At 33.6% G+C, this 17,893-nt stretch overlaps 1 protein-coding gene across 1 annotated transcript; it reads right to left on the bottom strand.

Annotated features, from left to right (window-relative positions):
• Nucleotides 1-1,554: 1,554 nt before the first annotated feature.
• LOC111422117 (bicoid stability factor) lies at nucleotides 1,555-12,748 on the bottom strand. The gene is made up of 4 exons (XM_023055330.2): nucleotides 12,568-12,748; nucleotides 11,943-12,473; nucleotides 2,169-5,062; nucleotides 1,555-2,110 (listed from the first exon to the last, which is right to left on the bottom strand). The coding sequence occupies exons 1-4, from the start codon at nucleotides 12,702-12,704 to the stop codon at nucleotides 1,635-1,637; spliced, it is 4,038 nt and encodes a 1,345-aa protein (XP_022911098.2). The 5' UTR covers nucleotides 12,705-12,748; the 3' UTR covers nucleotides 1,555-1,634.
• Nucleotides 12,749-17,893: the final 5,145 nt, after the last annotated feature.

Here is a 17,893-nt window from a genome sequence, read left to right as displayed (position 1 = left end):
TGATATTTACAAAATTAAAATATCTAACCCAGATTTGAATCAGGAAGATAAGACGGTACTCGATAGAGATCATGAATTTCATCTGAAGAAAGCTGAGTTAGCTAGAAGTTGTATGAAAGATGACGCTGAAATTGTTAAAATCAATCAAGAATGTTATGCTGTAGTATAGATTTGCAAAAATCCTTACTATTCCCAGTTTTAACGGTTTCTGATGCTTATTACAAAAGAAATCTTTACTGCTACAATTTTGGGGTTCATGATTTTGCAAAGGATTCCGGGTTTTTCTACGTATGGAATGAGACAGTTGCCGGAAGAGGCTCACAAGAAATATCGTCATGCCTATTAAAGCACTTAAAAGTTTATGCTAACAATAAAAAGAAAGTCACTGTTTACAGCGATACATGCGGAGGACAAAATCGAAACATTCATATGTGTTTGGCATTAATGAGATTTATTCAAAGTGATGAAACTAACATCGAGGTCATAGACCAGAAGTTTTTGGTACCGGGCCAATCGTTTTTGCCTAACGATTCTGATTTTGGCAGTGTAGAGCTTGCAGCAAAAGGAAAAGTCATCTACGTTCCAGAAAACTGGTATGAAATTATGACAAATAGTAGAAATAAAAAAAAAATTTATAATAAGTACAATGAATAAACATGTTTTTTTTCTACTGAAAATTTAAACAGGAATGTTAGTAACAGAAAAATCAATATTGAAAATAAACGTATAAACTGGTTGAAAATTCAGTGGATTAGAATACAGAAAGGGAGTCCTTATAAAATAATGTATAAGGAAACATTAGAGGTCATGATAGAGTTTGATGTCCTAAGCATATAAAGCCAACTGGCAGAAAGGGAAGGCCTATTTCTTTAAAGAACGTACCGTACGTTAAACTTTATACTAACATAAGACCTATAGGGGAGTTTAAAAAACAGGATATGATGGCTTTGTTGCCGTTTATTCCTCCGGTGCATCTTTTCTAGTGTTCAGCTAATGTATGATTATATAAACACTGATAATTTTCAATTAACTAAACAAATTTCACCGTTTGATCGCTTTTATCTTCCATTTTGACTTATTATTTTATTTATACGGCGTTACCTCTACGCTAAGCGACCAACACTGCTGTACGCCGGCCGCTATGCAGCTTGCATGTTCAAACCAGATCGCGACGATGCGTCGCCATGTGCAGGTTTTCATTTAAAAACACGTGAGATGCAATGAAGCGTACGTCTTCCTACAATCGTGTCTAATACGCGTCTATGATGACCAGCTCCGTGTGCAGAAGGTCTGTGGTGGACGAAATCGCGACGCTGCATCGTCATCTGCAGATTTTCGTTTAGAAATACGTGACATGCACTGAACCGTACGCTTCCTTACAATCGTGTTTAATACGCGTCTATGATGAGCAGATCCGTGTGCAGAAGGCCTAAAGCTGCGCGCGCTGCTTTCAGTAGACGATTATAAGTAAAAAAAAATGGTGCAATCTAAACATGACATCAGTTTAGATCATCCTTTCCCTAAAATTATTGTTAATTATTTCAAAACATATCCTTTTTCGACTTTCAAATAAGTTTTTATTTTTAATTATAAAATAACATTTACAATCTAACTTAAACTAATATTCAAATTATTTATCGTTTTTGGTCTTCTTGTGAACTACTAATATTACCTTTACTTTTCAAAGGTATTTTATGAATAAACGGCTTTTCTTGACTTGTATAAATATCTTTTACCCTCAAAACAGCTGTTCTATTTATCGATTCAATCGGAATTTCTTTAACAGTTGCCTCAAACGTCGATATCACTTCATCTTTATCTCCTTTCGCAACCACCACATCCAAAAGACAACTGTATGCATTCCCTAAAGCTCCTTCCGTTACTTTGCTCGTTTTTAAGTGATCAATTAATTTTTTAATTAATACTACATCTTGATTATCTCTAGCTGCCTGAACTACTCTTTGGAACATTATTCTTGGGGCGCCTTGTAAATAATCTTTCCAAATTTGTTCAGCTTTCTCATCATTACCTTTTATAAAGTACTGTGCCCAAAGAACGTTATAAGGTGCTATAATTTTATGTTTGGAATATTTTTGTGCTATTTGTTCATCTAAAATTTATAAAAAAAAAATAATGGATGTAATTGGAAAAATTAAAAAAAAACTTACATTTTTCTGTTAGTTCTGGATGTTTTTCCAAAATTCCGACAGCTCCACCTCTAGGAAATTTCTCAGAAATTTGCGCTAAACTCTCCGGAGTTGCTTGATCAATTTCCTTCTCTAACATATTCAAATAATCCTCAGCTTTTCCCGCAACTAAATTCGCATGACAAATCCTGTTATCTAAAGATACAATCTTTTTCATCTCTTGATCAAGTTTGGAGCCAATTTTCTCCAAAGTTTCCACCTCACCATTTCCGGCCAACTTATTTAGAAAATAACGAAATACTCTTGGTAAAGGAATTTGTTGTTTTTCCAACATATCCATACATAGTTTATTGGCATCTGATAAATGATCTTGTTGCACCAATTTCTCTAACAAAGCTGATAAATCGTTAAGAGAAAGAGATTCTTTCGTTTGCTTATAAATGTTAAAAGCTTCAGTTACATTTCCTGAATTAATTTGTTGTCGAAAATTAATAACATCCTTTTTAATCCGTTTAGTAACAGAGGTTGTTGAAGTTCTTTCCTGTTTAACAACATTTGTTTCTTCTTGTTGAGGTATAGCAAAAGGTACATTTAAATTTTTTTGTTTTAAATAATTTCCAAGGACATGTAAAAATTTATCTGATGCTAAAATGTCTTCTTCTTGCATTTGGGTCCATAACCCAATAGCTTTTTCGGTTTCCTCTTGTTTTATATAACTTAAAAGAAGTTGATAGTAAATATTAGATCGATCGATGTGACTCAAATCTTTAGTTGCATCTTTTAACCCTTCCAATGGTTTAACTAACCCTTCAACTTGGTATCTTTCACAAACGTTTTGAATTTTTTGAGGTCTGTTTTGTAATCCGGGGGTTTCTAAAATTTTTCTCGCTTGACGAATTCGACCACATTCAACGAAAGCAAAAACTAAATCATATAAACTGTTGATTTCTCCGTGAACTGATGTACTTAAATCGGTGACTCTTTGTAATCTTTCGGCGTCTTCAATTTGGATTAATTGGCAAGTTAATTCACCTTTCCATGGTGTGGCTTTAAATTGTGAAGCGCACCATTCGAAAGCTTCCAACGCTTTATCAAGATCTTTATTAATAATATGTACTTTAACTAAAGATCCCAATAAAATATTATTAACTTCAATGTAATTATTTTGATGCAAAACGTTAAAAAGTTTTTGTAACTTTTCGGCTTGTCCAGCTTCGGCGAGATGATTTAAAATCGTCCAGCATAGTCCATTATAACCAACAGATTTTTGTTCATTTCGTCGTTTTAAATTTGGGTCGGTTAATACTTCAATTGCTTTATCGAATTGATCGGATTTAATTAAACAAAGTGAGTATCGAAGTATTTTTGAGTCATCAATTGCACGATCAGGTTCTAATTCTTGCATTTTCTTCATACAATTCTTTGCTTCCTCCGGTTTATTATGATATGAGTAAACATCCATCATTTGGGCATAAATTCCTGATGTATATTTAAATTCTGGATCTTCAGAAAGATTCTTTGTCAAAGACTCCATTTTTTCAAGTTCTTTCGCTTGATAATATAACGTTAATAAATGCCTTTTAAAACCTTTCGTATCTTGTTTCTTTGCGTCTAAATTTTTAATTAATTGTTCAAGTTGTGGAATATTCATTTGATTGTATGGGGTATAAGCGGGTAATTTCGATTTTGTTATAGGAATCGGTTTTAATTCGCCGGAAGTTAATTTTTCTAGTAAATCGTTTGTCTTAGATGTCATGTTTTCGCCGAGTTTTTCTTGGATTCTTTCGGCTGCTTTTGTTGGTAAACTTAAACCATACGAAAGTAACTTATCGCAAACTTTTTCAACGATTTCTGGGAACTTTCTAAATGAACTTAAATCAATGATAAAGGATCCTAAAATATCTATTTTTTCTTCTTTTGGTCCTCGAAGTGAATCGAGCCTATCGCTGTACTCAACGACGTATCGTATAATTGTGACATAAGAATCGACGTCTTCGGTTGCATAGAACGCATTTGTAAGTAATCGCCTGATTAATTCCGGAGTGTGATAAGCCGGTATTGTTGAAATGATTAAAGCAGCTTCTTTCAAATCTTGTTTTTGAATTAATCTTTGTACCAAACTAGCGGCAGATTGTCCCACTGAGATGTTAGCTTCGCGTAATTTTGCAATAACATCGCTACTTTTACCTTGCATGTTTGGGATAACGTAATCTCGAATCGTTTCGCTAGTCGGAGCGAGGTTATATTTACTCATTTGAGATAAAACCCTTATGATTCCATTTCCGGTGTTATCATTATTTTGAGCCGCTAAAAGTGGCCAAAAAAAGTGTTGCCTAATTGGAGTTCCATTTTTTTGGAGTTCATCCATCAACGGAAAAGCTAAGTTTTCATTTCCTGATTCTAATCCAACTTCTGTAGCTAATAATAACCCTTTTTCATAAAAACCCTCATTCTTTAAGACTTCACTGTATTTTACAATCGTTTCAAATGGATGATTAGCTTTTACTAATTGTTTAATGAAAAAAGCACCCAATGGCATTAAATCACCGTCTTCATTACTCCCTCTCGGAATTGTTTTTAACACTGCATAAGCGACATCTACTTGCCCTTTATTAATTAATCGTAAAATTAGATTAATCGCGTCTTGACTATAACCGATTTGACGTTTTGTATTTTCTAAAATTTGAGGAACATATTTTCCATGTCCGTTACTTGCTAACGAGTACACAATATCCAAGAAATCTTTATCGAGTAAATGAACGTCTTTTTGGGCGCATTCATCAACTGTTTTTTTAATCGCATCCATATCACCTTTAGCGGCATAACCACACAGGAGAGTTGTGTACGTATCTGCACTCGGTTCCAATCCAGCCTGTGTCATTACATTTAAAATGCCTTTAGCTGATTCCATATCACTAAATTAATATAATTATAATATAATTTTGATATTACATACAGGTAGCCGTCGGTTTACGCCGGCTCAATTTACGCCGCTACGCAGTTTGCAGATGTCTCGATCGGTCTTTCCCCCTATCTATATTAGACCGATTTTCGTTGTACAATCTAGTTGGCTTTAGTGGTTATGTATTTACTGATTGTTGGGTATGTATTATGTTTTTAAAATAATATTGAAATAAATAAAAATGTTAAAATAAAAATTTAGGTATCTACACATACAGTGTCCCGAAACTCATCGTCAAGCGGGTACCGGGCAAGAGGCCAACCAATCCCTGTTCTGGTAAGAATAAGAAAAAAATTCTATGTCTCTTAGTTAAGTGGTAACAAACATATTTTTGAAAATGTTAAAAATCGTTCCCATACATCATATCTTTAGGTACTAGGGTCCGCGACTGAATAGTGATTTTTTTAATAATGGAATCCTTATTAACCATGCTACTATAGAAGTCACAAATCAAACAACAAAAGTCGCTAGTTTTCCAAAAAAAAATATTAGTTTTATCGAATTAAGGTTAAAAGAATTTTTGTAATTCGCGATGGTAATGAAAGCTATAACAGTACTCAAACGGGTGCTGTAATGAGACTCCTTACAGCATCCGATGCTGTAATGAGATTTTAGTAACTGTTACTTAATTTTTCTGGAATGCGCTGATTCAAACACACTTCTTTTATTGTATTTAAATTATTCTTTATTTTACACTTGTTTATAAGGAGTTGATTAAGATGTTTAACAATTTGTGAAATTTGCGGAGTTTTGCTATATTACTGGTATGACTTAAAAATGTCGAGGCTCTTTTATACCTTTTTGAGAACACAAAAAATGGTTCTCGATTTAACCAAATTTAAAAATAAAATTGAGTACTTTATGCAACCTAAACTGCTATTAATTTTAAACACTAAAACTGATAATTTGATAATACATTGAAATAAATGTTAACAGTAACATTTTATGGAAACAGTTCAAGTTGGTGACATTGGGTCATTAATTTTTCTAGTTGTCAATGTGACAATGTTTGTCTATGGATGTTTAAAGACGTTCTTAGCATCGAAATCCACAATGATCATTTGATTATTGATCTCTGAGCAATTTCTCTTATTTTGGGAGGTGTACATGAAACATTTTTGTCAGGTGAATATATTTTGTGTTTTGACAGTTTCTCATTGTCAATTCAAATTTCTATTTTCAAGTGTTACGGTGTTACCAACTGCTACATACCTATTTCCCTACATTGTAAAAATTTATTTTATTTTTGAGAAAAAAAAAAGGATAAAAACGCGAATTACAAAAAATAGCATAAAAAACACGTTTCATCAGACTCATCATCGCACTCATTCATTAAAAAACTTCAACGTGAATTCGTGCATTTCAAACGTGTCTTACGAAACTTTTTTTTTTAATATACTATTATAAATATGGTCAATGTTGATTGTGTAATCCATTTACCAGTATATTATAATCAGTTTAGAAATGAAAATTATGACAATTGTAGTTTCTGTACATTATTACTGGTTTATTAAGTATACCTTATACAGGGTGTATCTGAATGACGTGCCCAAACTTCAGGGGGTAATTCTTTAGGCAATTTTAAGGGTACTTTCTTATATAAACTATGACCGATTTCGACTCGCCTGCGGAGCTACGCCCCTTCAAAAATGGCGAAAAATTTTGGTTTAATTTGTTTTTCTCAAAAATCATAAACGCTAGGAAAATGAAATTTGAGAAATATGTTTAACTCATAATAGGGCACGTTTTGACCCTATTTGTACTTTCAACGTACCCTACTAAACTACTAAACGTAACCACCCCCTTTACATAATAAAAAAATAATAAAAAATAATAAAGCAAATACAAGCGATCAAAAGTTGGAATAAATTTTAAATAAAAAAATCTTGGCAGGCTTTGCAATCTTTGTCAAAAATATTTTTGACGTTTAAATGTCAATGCTTTTCTTAATTATTATTAATATAGAAATTTTTGTTTTACAGAGATTCAAATTTTTTTAGTCGTATAAAAAAAATTATCCAAAATTATCGATTTTGCAGTCAGCGACACGTGATATCATTAGAATAAAATTTACAATGTAAGATTGCGCTAAGAGGATAATAATTTCTTGATAATGAGCATTATAAAGCTCGAAAAGTCGAAGAAATAATGTTTTAATTTTATACAAAATAAAACAAATTCCCACTGACAATGAGAAGAGGTGTTTTATATATACGACTAAATTAATTATTATTGTTTTTCAAATTAATTTTTGAATAAAATTCTATCGCATTTACGCTCGTTCACTCGACGTTTCAAAATTTGAAATAAAACAATAATAGTAAGAAAACCTCTGACATTTAAACGTCAAAAATATTTCTGACAAAGATTGCAAAGCCTACTAAGATTTTTTCATTTAAAATTCATTCCAACTTTTGATTAACAACCCTACAGCTTTACAGTTAGTGTTTTAGTTTGCATAATTATTTTTTTTCTCAGAAATTATTAAATTTTAGAAGAACTTCAGAGACAAAAAACTTTTAGAATAGTTTTATCTATCTAACTGAAATTTTTCCAATGTATTTATCATCATCATAAAAAAAATATAGGCATAAATTCAATGAGAATACGTTTAGTAGTTTAGGTTGAAAGTACAAATAGGGCCAAAACATGCCCTATTATGAGTTAAACATATTCCCCAAATTTAATTTTCCTAGCGTTTATGGTTTTGGAGAAAAAAAAATTATACCAAAATTTTCCGCCATTTTTGAAGGAGTGTAACTTCTTAGGGAAGCCGAAGTCGCACATGGTTTATATATTAAAGTACAAAAAAAAGACGCACGGCAAAACCCCAAATGCTCAAATTGTTTTCCGTCGGTATTAATACAGGCTCTGCATCGTCGCAGAAAAGATCTACTAGTTGTGCAAATCTCTTTGCATTTATTTTTTTCTGCTGCTGTATAAATATAGTGGCGCAGTTCGGCAACATTTTCAATCGGTTTTTAATACAGTTTCTTTTATGCAATCCTAATGAAAAAAAATCAAGGGTTAAATCCCCTTGATTTTTTCCCAGAGAATGAGGAGGCTACGTAATCGAACCAATGCGCTCAATCCATCTTTCGGGATATTCTGTATTCAATCCCGTACAGGACAAGCATAATGAGCTGGGCAACCATCTTGTTGAAACCACATTTCTCTGCAGATTTTGAATCAGTCAATCATTTATTTCAATAAAATATAGTAGTGCATTAATACAAATACATTATTTCAGTAAAAGAAAATGACAATACCAAAATACGAGAAGATGTTTAATTATTTTGGAGAAAAGACAAATAACATACGAAAGTATGAATTTTTTAAATTTTTTTTGCAGAAAAACAGGCAATAATATTTTTTAGGAAAAGAAGAATGGCAAGTGTTACACCATTTTGGAATCTTGACTAAACAGGCTATCGTTTAAAATAACTTGCCAAGGGTGTTGCACTACTCCTTTTTTTTCAACTTTAACTCAAACTAATTTTTTTTTTGCAAAACTAACGATTTTTGTTGTTTGATTTGTGACTTCTATAGTAGCATGGTTCACAAGGAACAGATTATTAAAAAACAATCTCTATTAAATTGCGAACATTTCTTACCGTAGCAGTGTTAGGAAGTTTGAAATTACCGGCCACATGGATCAGGGTGTTATTGCACCCTTTAAGGCATACTATCTCCGCACTACTTTCTTGGAAATGGCTACAGTCAAAGACTATTAGCGGTCTTTCGATATTTTAAAATGCGTTAATAATGTAAAGTCGGCTTGGAATGAAGTTTCGGTAAAATGTTTAAATGGAGTTTGGCGTAATCTTCCGCCAGCATTAATGCACGATTTTCAAGAAATACCACAACAGGAGAATCTAATTGAAGACTTTACTAGACTTGCAAGTGATTTTGAATTGAAAGATGTTACTGCTCAAGATTTCACAGAATATTTGGAAGTCCAAGATCAACCACTCTTAATAGGTTGACTGCGTTACCGGTCCTTGGGGACCGGTGGTTTACTTCATTGGCTTGCTGTTGCGTATATTCGAAATTTTTCGCAATTTGCGGAAGTTGTATTTTCGTGAATATGGCTTTCCTTAGAATTTTACATGTACGTTTTGGTTTATTGCTCTGTCTAGAAACTTGTAGGCTATGATAATGTTTTCCGGTCGCGGAGGACCGGTAACGCACTGACCTAATACTATATTACTTGTGTGCGGTACCATTCCCCGGGACCGGTGCTGTTTTCATTGTAAAACGTGTTATAACGTGTTGTATAGTGGCTCTTCTTTCGTGTGTAACAGAATGTTGTCACGTACAAAGAAAATTTTGGTTTTAGCCCAGTGCGAGCTAGAAAATGTTAACAAAAAAACGGTTAACAGTGACAAGAACAAAAGTAGCATGTGTGTTACTCGACAGGAAAAAAATGTTGATACCGTTGATTATCCTAGCCAGTGTGAAGCACCTAGTTCGTCGAAAAACATTACAACTAATAAACCATCAAATGATGCTATTAGTGATGACGAAAATGATTCTAATATTGATGCATTTGATTCTGATGACACTGATGACTCCGAGTTTCTTGACAAAAGCGAAATTGCGACGAAGCAGAAATAAAACGATATTTTTCAATTATCTTGGTAATGGGGCTGAACGTTCTTCCTGCTTTGAATCTCTATTGGTCAAAGGATTCTATGTTCCGTAACGAGTTTATTTCTAACACGATGTTCCCGGACAGATTTCTCTTATTAATGCGATGCATACATTTTTGCAATAACGACACTGCTGATAAAAATGATCGACTATATAAAATACGAAGTCTATTAGAAGCAACAAATAAAAATTTCAAGCAAGTCTTAACACCAGGCAGGGTGATAGTTATTGATGAAAGCATGATTCCTTTTCTAGGCAGGCTGTGTTTTCAACAATATATTCCGAACAAAACACATCCTACGGAATCAAATTGTACAAATTACGTACCGTGGATGGATATACGAATAATATAATTGTCTATACCGGCAAAAACAAAACATCACCAGAACTAAGCCATTCTGAACAAATAGTGCACGACCTTTTAGAATGTCTTGAAGATAAACATGGACATTATCTATATGCTGACAATTTCTACTCCAGCTTGGGTTTAGCAAAGTCGCTATTCAATCATAATGTAATTTATTGTGGGACCCTAAGGTCAAACAGAAAAGGTATACCCAAAAGTTTCCATAGCAAAATGAAAAAAGGAGATATTTATGGTGCACAGAACGGTCCCCTAAGAATTATTAAGTGGATGGATAAGCGACCTGTTCTTATGCTGAGCACAGATCCAACACATACCGCAACCTGTATACCCACTGGTAAGCGGACCAGGCAAGGTGATGATAACAAAGCCAAAAAGGGGGTCGATTTGAGCGACCAAATGTCGTCATACCACTCAGTGTTACGTCGAAGTTTGAAATGGTACAGAAAGCTGGCGTTCGAGATTTTATTTGGAACGTTTGTTGTAAATTCATGGATTATACATAATAAAATTAGTTCTTCAAAACAGTCTATTACCGAGTTTAGAACAAGGCTTGCGCATGAGTTAGTTTTTTTTTTACTCCTCACGAAACCAGGGAGAAGACACCGAAAAGAGTTTTGCACACATTTGTAAAGCCATTAGGGCCAGGGAAAAAAGAAGAAGACAGTGTCAAGGTTGCTACAACAATTTGAGGGAAACGTATTCTAGCAAAGAAGCAAGTAATTTGGTAACTAAAGTAACAAGTTATTGTAATGATTGCCCTGGACAACCAGGAATGTGTTAATCATGTTTCAATATAAGCCACAAAAAATAACATTTCTGCTATGTATGTATTTCTAATAAACTCTATTTAATCTTCTGGTTCCCTTTATTTATAATTTTGTGACAATTTCAAAAACTTATTTAGGATTGAGTTAGACTAATGCGGTTATAAACATAGGTAGTTGTTGATATCTAGTAACTATACCTCCATTCAGACTGATTAAATGTTCAAAAATGCGCACGTTAAGCAAAAATAAACAATAACGTAATTACCGGTCCTCGAGGACTGTTACCGCACAGAGAGATAAAGGAGTTAACGGTCCTCAGGGACCGGTAACGCACACAGTGCAATACTACAATTTTCAATTCCGCAGTCAACCTATTAAAAGAAGACTGAGAAGAATTATACAAAGAATTGGATCCTGAACAGTCAGGGGATGAAGACACCGAAGAACAAATTTCAAAAGTGATGAAAACGGCCCATCTAAAGCGTATTCTTTCAACTATGGAAAGTTTGAGTAATGAACTTTATGCATAAAAAGGGGCTTTATCGCATCCACTCAACCATTTACTGAGATTCTCAATGAAAAAGTCCAAGCAATCAACGCTGGATACGTTTTTTCCAAAAAATATAAGACATCGAAAATTTTGAAATTATAATTTGCCATAAAACCCGTTTTTAAAATTATATTTTATGTATTGTTTATTATATCACTCAACTTTAACTATATTTAATACAAATGTAGTAAAGTTAAATAAAATATAAAATACAATAATATAATATAAACTTAATTATATTTAGTTTAAATATAGTTAAGTATATATTTAATATACTTTAACTATATTTAACGTTGTTTTTCAATATTGTAATATTAAAAAAACAACATTATTAGTTTAATTTTGAGGTATGTACAACCTAATCTTATACATAAGTATGTATACAATGTATACCTCACTGTAAATATAGGTTCGTTTTACGTCGGCGTTTGTAGGAACAGATCTGCGGCGTAAACTGAGGGTTACCTGTATTTAGCTTTACAAATTTTGAACTTACCCACTTTGTGAGTGACCCATTATTAAAGCATTAAACACGTTTTCATTAACTGGAAGTTGCTTTTCTCTCATAAACTCCAAAATTTTTGTAGCTCCTTCAATGTCTCCAATTTGACAATAACGGGAGATCAATCTTTGATAAGTAACTCGATTAGGTTCTAAGCCTTTGCTTTCAAGTTCCGTTAAGAACTCTGTTGGTGAGAATTCATGTTCGTTTTCTAAATAAACCCTCAATAAAGCATTATAATGTGAGATATCCATAGGAACATTTAATTTCTTTAGAGTATTCCAAATTTCTTGGACCAATTTTGTACGAATTTCTGGCACCTCTTCAGGGACTAGATTTCCACAACATCTAATAACCAATAAAGACTGGGAGCTTGTGGCCGATCGGGAACTCCGAATTTCCTCAAGGACATCTTCGATGTCTCGGCGTGATATTCGACCTGATCTGCGTACATCTTGATCAAGGGAACGTAAGCGACGTTCTAGGTTTTGGTCGTGTTGAGCGACCGCCTGTGTGGCTAGCGATCTAGTAATACATAAAAATATTATTGCATAATACTTTCGTAAGCCGGTTAATTAAACAACATTTTGAGGTTATGAACGCTAAAACGGGTACCTACCGAGGAATTGCGCCGCAAAAACATTGCGAATTGTTGATTACGCTACCGTCAAATTCACGGGGTGTATTTACAACGATATTTCTTGCAAATCCCGCTATATATCGTGCAAATTTCGAAGATCTTAGTATTGAAGCCATGCCGGATTCTCGAAAATGTTTGGTAACTAAATAGAGATATTTTTACTGTGATAACTTTAAGTTGGTATTGACGTGACTAAAATAAATGGTGGAGAATTTTAAAATGAATTGAAACAGTTTCCTGTAATAAATATTAATATAATATTAGTAATAATTTTATAATTTTAAAATATAAGGTAAACGTGGTAAATTTTACTTAAAATCTTTGTTGGTACATAAAGTAATTTTATATATTTTATGATATTTGTGGTCAAATTGCATTACAATGGTGTTAAACGTTATTCACAGATATCACTACCGTACCTGTAGTACCTATCAACAGATTTAATGGAATGAGTGAACATTGCGTCGCTTGATCATTATTTTGAACCATGTCCAAAACAAAATTTTATTATGTGCAATTGTATTGTACCAATGATACAGATCGTGCTACCACGTGACATAGGACTTGATACCACTAATCTTAACACGAATTTAGACAGCCTATAGTCACAACCACGAAAGAAAAACGATCTGCTAACGTTTAAAGCCAAATTACTGCTTTGTGGATGTAAGAAACTTGGTTCACAACAATTCTTAGGTGACGATTTGTAAAATGTATATCTTCTATCGAAAAAAGCTGGAATTAAATATGATATGACACCTCAGCAGTGTTGTTAACCCTTAACTGGTCCTGTGTAGTCCAGCAGACTACGTGATTGAAACCTCGGCTTAAAAGTTATAACGGGTAAAATATCGATAATAGTCTCTCAGACTACGTCGGTCCAGTTGTGTAACTTTTTTTTTGTTTTGACGATCCTGATTTTGATAAAGCTCTTTTAAAATGGTACGAAAATACTACAGACAGCGGCGACAGTGACATAGATAACGTATCGGAAGACAACTTAATTGAATTAGAGCACGATAGCGATTCAAAACAGTCTGCTAGCGAGGACTTCGTAGATGAAAGTGTAAATATTGTAGATAATGTGAACAAAAAGTATTTATATGGCAAAAATCGGTATAGATGGTGTACGTCAGAAGTTTTACCTTCATCTCGGACCCGAAAGCATAATCTAATAATATAAAAGCACGTAACTTTTGATTTTAGAATCGGATTATCCTCGGTAATGCTGCGAATCCATTGCCAATCTGGAATTTGCTTTTCGATAACAAAATGTTAGAACATATTCTACAGCACACCAACCAAAAACTAAGTTCAATTCCTGAGAGATATTCTGTACAATCCAGACATTATGTAACAGACGCAGATATCACTGAGGTGAAGGCATTTTTGGGGCTTCTAGTATATACGGCGATATTCAATTCGAGTCATGAAAATATAGACCGTATATTCGCAACGGACGGAAGTGGAAGAGAAATATTTAGAGTAGTCATGAGTAAGAAGAGATTTGCTGTTCTTTTGACGGCTATACGATTCTACAATTCTCAGGACAGGGAAGAGCGGAAGAAGAACGATCCGGCTGCAGCAATTTCATTTATTTTCAACACATTTGTAGAAAATTGTCAAAATGTTTATGGACTTAGACAGTCTGTTACTATAGTAGATGAAATGCTTGTAAGCTTCCGAAGAAGGTGCCGCTTCAAAGTGTAAATACCTAATAAACCGGCAAAGTACGGCCTCAAAATACAGTGCCTTACCGACGCACGAAACAGTTATCTATATAACGCATACATCTATACGGGAAAAGATTCTGATAGTTTTGGCCTCAATGGTGAAGAGAAGAGGTTACTAAAGCCTACTCAAGCTGTGTTACGTTTAGCGAAACCAATTTTTAACAGCAATCGTAATATTACAGCTGACAATTGGTATTTTTCCATACAAGTAGTTGATCTGTTGGAAAAATAATTTGACGTACGTCGGTACACTAAAAGAAAATAAGGCCGAAATACCACCCATCTTTTCAATCCAATAGGAAAAGAGCAGCTAACTCAACACTGTATGGATTCAGTGAAGAATGCACGTTGATTTCATATAAGTCATCTGATATCTGATATATTTTTACTGGTATCACTTTTATACCCACTGTTTGGGTATTTACCCTGGGCCGGGGTAAATACCCGGATAAATACCCATTTTAGAAATACCTACCCGCCGGGTATTTACCCAGCGCCCATCACTGGACACCTGTTAACACCCCCTAGTAGAGCAAAAAACTTCAAAGAAAATCAAAGAAATCACCTACATTTCATTAATGAAAATATAAAAGAAGAAAAGATAAAAGAAGAAAACGTCATACAAGAGGAAATCAATAAATGAGAAATTGAAAAGATAGTAGAAGCATATAAAAACAAGAAAAAGAAATCATTGAGAACAAACGATATCTTAAACCAGATGGTGCAAAAAAAGAAATAAAAAGGAATACAAAAAGAAACAGACTTATTGTTAGATCAGGAGAAGGATCAGGGAGGTTAAACAAAAAGAAGAAGCAGAAAGATGTGCAGAAATAAAAATGCTACAAATCAAACACGACAGCTAAAAAAACTAACTTCCATAAAAAATGAAAGAGATAACGGAAAGCTTTTAATAGACGACACCAGATGAGAATCATGAACTTAAATGGGAAATTAATTATAAACAAACAAGATATTAAAAGCAAGTGGAAATTATATCCGACTCGACTTTCCAAGAAGTAATAATAGGCCCAAACATATTGAAAGTTGATGTAGACACAGCAATAAAACAAATAAAAAATAAAAAAGCAGTAGGGCTAGACTGAATTCTTAAAACTACTGGATGAGGAATAATCTGAATCACGGAAATTTTTAACAAAGTCTATATTCCGGAAAACTGTCTACAATCAAAATTTGTTGCCCAAAAATCCAGGAGCAAAAAGTGCGAAGAATGTTAGTCTAATGAGCCATGTGCTGGTGCGAAGATACAAAAAATGCGAAGAAATGATATCAAACAGTCAATTCGGGCTCCTAAACCAATATAATCCAAAGATGGGATGTAAACTGTGGCGAATATGCGAGTCTAATAGATTGCGAAAAAGCATTCGATTGAGATCAACATCAAAAGATGATTAATATTCTTAAAGATTCAAAAGATTGAAGACCCATCAGATTTGGCGGGATCACTATCAGTGATTAATGCCTGATACCACAATTGTACTGCCTGAATGGCAGTCCTGGATCGAAAACGAAAATTCTCTGGTTTAGGCAGATCGGAAAAACACCGGAAGGGGTCGGAACAAGAGTATACTGCCAGACTCCCCGAATTAAGCAAGCTTACAGCCTGGGTACGTACTGTACTGTATTCCAGGTGGAAATATTTGCTATTGACATGGGTGCTAAAATCCTTCTTGAGAGAGCGGTGAAGAACATAACAGTACGACTTTTCTTAGACACTCAAACCGCTTTCCAGGCGCGGCAATCCGTGAAAACGGTATGTGTGTGATAACATGACGTTTTATGATATGCCACAAATGTTTAGCAGATTACGAGGAAAAAAACAAATTTTTGGTTTTTGAAGTATTGTCCGATGATTGCTATGTTACCTAATGTGTTTTACTTTCTTATTTTATTTATGTTATGTCGTAAAGAATCTTTTCGCTGTTTTATTATTAAAACAATCACTTTTTTTATGGTATGGCTTAATGTCCGATTATTTATGTGAATCGCTGTATAAAGATCACAATAATTGCAAATTTTGACTAAGTCAGCCCTAATTTTTCTAGCTCCCAATTTAATAGGATGTTACAAGTATAATATTTTGATTATAACAAGAAAATCTCTCAACAAATTTTGACGAACAATATGTCATTTGAAACTTCTTTCATCTCTTTCAAATTCTGCTAAAACACCAAAACATAACGAAAACACATAATAATGAACTTTTTTAGGTGGTCATAACTCGTAAAAGAGTACTTGATTATCAAGCTCTATACGTCATTCTGTTCGCAATAGTTTCTTCTATCGATATCACAAAATGCCCGATCCCAATTCTTTCCCGTTAATCTTGTACAGCTCAGAGCTCTCAGAACGACACTATGTTATATGCTGTAAATTAGATTAAATTAACTATAACTAAAGAACGGTTTGACGGATTTTAATGTTTTTTGTCTCAATTGAAAGCTTGGGTCTGGCTTAATGCGAATGTCGAAATACCCGTATCGAAATATTAAGGATTAAAACACACTGACCAAACAAATCAATTATCTCCTTTATTAATTGATCAATTTTAGGATCTCGATTGAAAGTATGATCTACAATGAACGTGAAAGTGGAAATGCCTGATATCAAAATTCGCTAATTAAATGCGTTTTAACTTTTCGATTACCCTGCTCTACTAATAACAAGATGTAAAACCACGATTTCATCTTATTTTAATCTTTTGGAGCTTTTTTCGATATTTATGCATCTGAGCAGTGGCGTATTAAGGGGGCGGCAAATGAGGCAGTTGCCCCTCCCCCCATAGACAAAATACTATTCCTTATAATACAAATTTTCCAATTAAATTAAAAATCAAAAACAATAAAATGAAATCATGAATATGAAAGAAACAATAAGCTGAAGCTACTGTTTGTAACAATTTAATATGAAGAAAAATTATTTTATATGTAAAAGAAGCTACATATTTTTCAGTATTGGCCGATGACAATTATCACTCTGTGTAAGGTACATAAAAAATAACAATTTTCATGAATCATTCCTGCAATTTGATCCGGTTACATCAACCATAGGTGAATCATTAGCCAATATAATAATTCAGGAATTTAAAAAGTAGGCACTTGATTTAAATATTTTTCGTGGACAGGGGTATGATGAAGCTGCACCAATGAGTGGAAAATTTAATGGAATACAAGCTATATTAAAACAACTATATCCGACAACCTTGTATGTTCACTGTGCTTCCCATTATTCTTATTATTTCCTATTGGAAACTATATGGGTATAATAGAAATTGTATAACATTTTTTTAATACACCAAAGTGCCAAACTGTCTTAACCGAAAAAATCTATGAGTTAATTGAAACAACTGTATCCCACGCGATGGATTCAACGACAAGATTCTATTTTTAGAGTCCGTAGTTTCTGCTCTAGACGACATATAAACTTGGAAAGATCGGGAATCGTCATCTGGGGCAACATTGTTGAAAAATTCCACATCAAGACGAGACAAATTGAAACAACTGTGTCCCACTCGATGCATTCAACGAGAAGACTCCATTGTTGTAATGAAATAC

The sequence above is a fragment of the Onthophagus taurus genome, chromosome 11 (genome assembly GCF_036711975.1).
Source record: "Onthophagus taurus isolate NC chromosome 11, IU_Otau_3.0, whole genome shotgun sequence".
NCBI lineage: Eukaryota > Metazoa > Arthropoda > Insecta > Coleoptera > Scarabaeidae > Onthophagus > Onthophagus taurus.
The sequence above is the reverse complement of the archived record's forward strand: the minus strand, read 5'-3'. Positions and strand labels throughout refer to the sequence as shown.

Coding starts and splice junctions, on each gene's coding strand:
- LOC111422117 (XM_023055330.2), bottom strand. CDS start 12,704: ATGGCTTCAATACTAAGATCTTCGAAATTTGCACGATATATAGCGGGA. Junction 5,063..11,942: donor ATGGGTCACTCACAAAGTGG/GTAAGTTCAAAA, acceptor ATATTAATTTAG/TGATATGGAATCAGCTAAAG. Junction 2,111..2,168: donor TCCAGAACTAACAGAAAAAT/GTAAGTTTTTTT, acceptor TATAAATTTTAG/ATGAACAAATAGCACAAAAA.